The following is a 2533-nucleotide window of genomic DNA, read 5'->3' on the forward strand; positions in this document are numbered from 1 at the left end:
ATTAACTATTCATTCTATTTCTCTCTCTAGGATATATTTGTGGCCGGAACAGACACGAGTGCAGCGACGGTGATTTGGGCCATGACAGCTCTGATAAAAAACCCAGAGACAATGAAGAGATTGCAGAAGGAAATGAGTGAGTTGGTCGGCGAGAGAAGACAAGTGGACGAGGATGATCTGGCAAAGCTACCTTATCTGAGTGCAGTGGTGAAGGAGGCATTGAGATTGTTTCCACCAGCACCACTCCTGCTGCCTAGAGAATCAATACAAAGTTGTAACATCAACGGGTATGCCATTCCAGCTAAGACGCTAGTCTTTGTGAATGCGTGGGCGATTGCAAGGGATCCCAACAGCTGGGAAAATCCAGATGAATTTGTGCCTGAGAGATTCTTAAACTCCAACATCGACGTGATAGGGACAGATTTTGAGGTGATCCCTTTTGGCGCGGGCAGAAGAGGATGCCCCGGAATAGCGATGGGGCTGGCCACGGTGGAGCTCGCGCTTGCCAACCTTGTTCACTCTTTCCACTGGGAATTGCCGCCGGGAATCACCAAAGAGGATATTGATACTCAGGTTTCACCTGGTCTTACTATGCATAAGAAAAATCCACTTTGCCTTGTGCCTATAAGTAGATACACCGTTGATCATAAAAATTCACACGATTAATATATGGATTTTTATTTGAAGTGACTATCTATACTTTGAAGTTTGATCGATTAATGTGTAAGCATAAAGCTTTTATTCTAGAAACTTAGAGGTGAATTTAATTAAATTTTACTCACTCCATCTGGTGAGAGTGTGCGTTGTCTTTATTGCCGTGTTATAATAAATGGTGAGAGTGTACGTGTGTTGTCTCTATTGCCATGTGTTATAATAAATGTTACGTGAATATGCTATGAGTAGGAAAATTGGCCATGTTTTGATGAATATTAATATTGTAAATAAGTTGAGATATTTCAAAGGGGCTCACTTAATTTAATGTGTTACAAGTGTGGTAGTATTGTGAATAAGTTGAGTTATTGGAGAAAAAAAATTATATAAGGGGTTTATGACGGGGCAGTGTCAAAAACTAGAAAAATGTACACTTTTGTTGGACGTGTCGAAATGACAAAAAATAATGTACATTCTTACGGTCGAGAACTATAAGTTTTGGTGGTGTGTAATGGTACCTACTTCCCTACAATTTGAGAATTTCAATACATCTTAGAACATTTAGCGGTGCTAAAAAAATCACAATACAAGTACATAATAATCACATTCTTATGTTATAACTACGTGCTAAGTAACTCCTTTGTTATAGAAAACTAGGGATTGTTATTCAACGAATGCAATAGGCATAATTTTTTTTAGGGTTAATTGCCTGTAAATTCATAACGTATACACGGAATTGGTTTTTGTACCTAATTTGAAAAATCCGCTTTTAAATACATAACCTTTCGTTTTTGTCTCGAATTTATCCAGTGATCGATTTTTTCTTACACCGGCGCCGGAAATGACAAGGTGGCAATCAGAATTAATGATGTCGCAGCCGAAAATTGACACCTAACCACATTTATTACATGTTGAAAAAAACTTGTAAAAAAAAAAAAAAAAATCCACCACATCATCTTCCCTAACCTTCCCAACTCCCAAACCCTACCTTCCCCTCTCCCCACCCGTCGCCGCCGTCGCCTGCCACCAGGCTAGCGCCCCCTCCCCTTCCCCCGTCCTCGTTGGCCTTCCCCATCCCCATCTCCAAAACTCGTCAGCCAGCCCTCTTCCTCCCCCTCCCCTGATCTCGTCAACCTTCCCCTCCCCATCCCCATCCCCGTCAGCCCTCCTCCTCTCCTTCTCCTGATCTCGTCGACCTTCCCCCTCCCCAGACCCTCGTCAACCCTCCCCCTCCCCACATCTCGAATCCAGCCTCTGAAATCGACGATTTCATGGCGATTTGGTGAAATTGAGGAGGGCTTCGAATCCTGAGCCCTCGGCTCTTGGTGAAATCGAGGAGGTTCCCAATGATTTCATAGCGATATCTGGTGTAGGCGAAGGTGGCGGGGGGTGGTAGGCATCGGCCTATTGGTGGTGGTGGCGCGGCAGGGGCGGCGCGAATTGGTGGTGAACTGGTGAATTGGAGAGACCAGAGAGAGAATGAGTCGATCTGGAGGGATTCAGGCGCCGGTGGTGGTTGTGGTGGCGGCGGAGGGTGGCCGCGCCGGGTGGGGGGAGGGGAAGTTAGGGTTTGGGGTGGGGGGATGGGGGAAAAGACGTTTGGGGGGGGTAGGATTTTCCTTTTTTTTAATTTTTTTTCCACATGTTATTTATATTTTAATTTTTTTCACATGTCACAAAAGTGCCACATGTTAATTTTCGGTTGCCACCTTGTCATTTCCAGCGTCGGCGTAAGAAAAAATCGATCGCCGGACAAATTCGAGACAAAAACGAAAGGTTATGTATTTAAAAACGAATTTTTCAAATTAGGTGCAAAAACCAATTCCATGTATATGTTATGGATTTACATACAATTAACCCTTTTTTATATATAGAATTACAA

General features: G+C 43.5%; 1 protein-coding gene across 1 annotated transcript in view; it reads left to right on the plus strand.

Moving 5' to 3' along the window:
* Positions 1–781, plus strand: part of LOC131021346 (6,7,8-trihydroxycoumarin synthase-like) — a 1913-nt gene extending 1132 nt beyond the window's left edge. The window contains exon 2 of the mRNA XM_057950509.1: positions 31–781. Within this exon, the coding sequence (XP_057806492.1) occupies positions 31–666 (636 nt within the window). The 3' untranslated portion in view covers positions 667–781. The remainder of the gene's footprint in view (positions 1–30) is intronic.
* Positions 782–2533: the final 1752 nt, after the last annotated feature.

This window comes from Salvia miltiorrhiza, chromosome 4 (assembly GCF_028751815.1).
Source record: "Salvia miltiorrhiza cultivar Shanhuang (shh) chromosome 4, IMPLAD_Smil_shh, whole genome shotgun sequence".
In the NCBI taxonomy this organism is placed as follows: Eukaryota; Viridiplantae; Streptophyta; class Magnoliopsida; order Lamiales; family Lamiaceae; genus Salvia; species Salvia miltiorrhiza.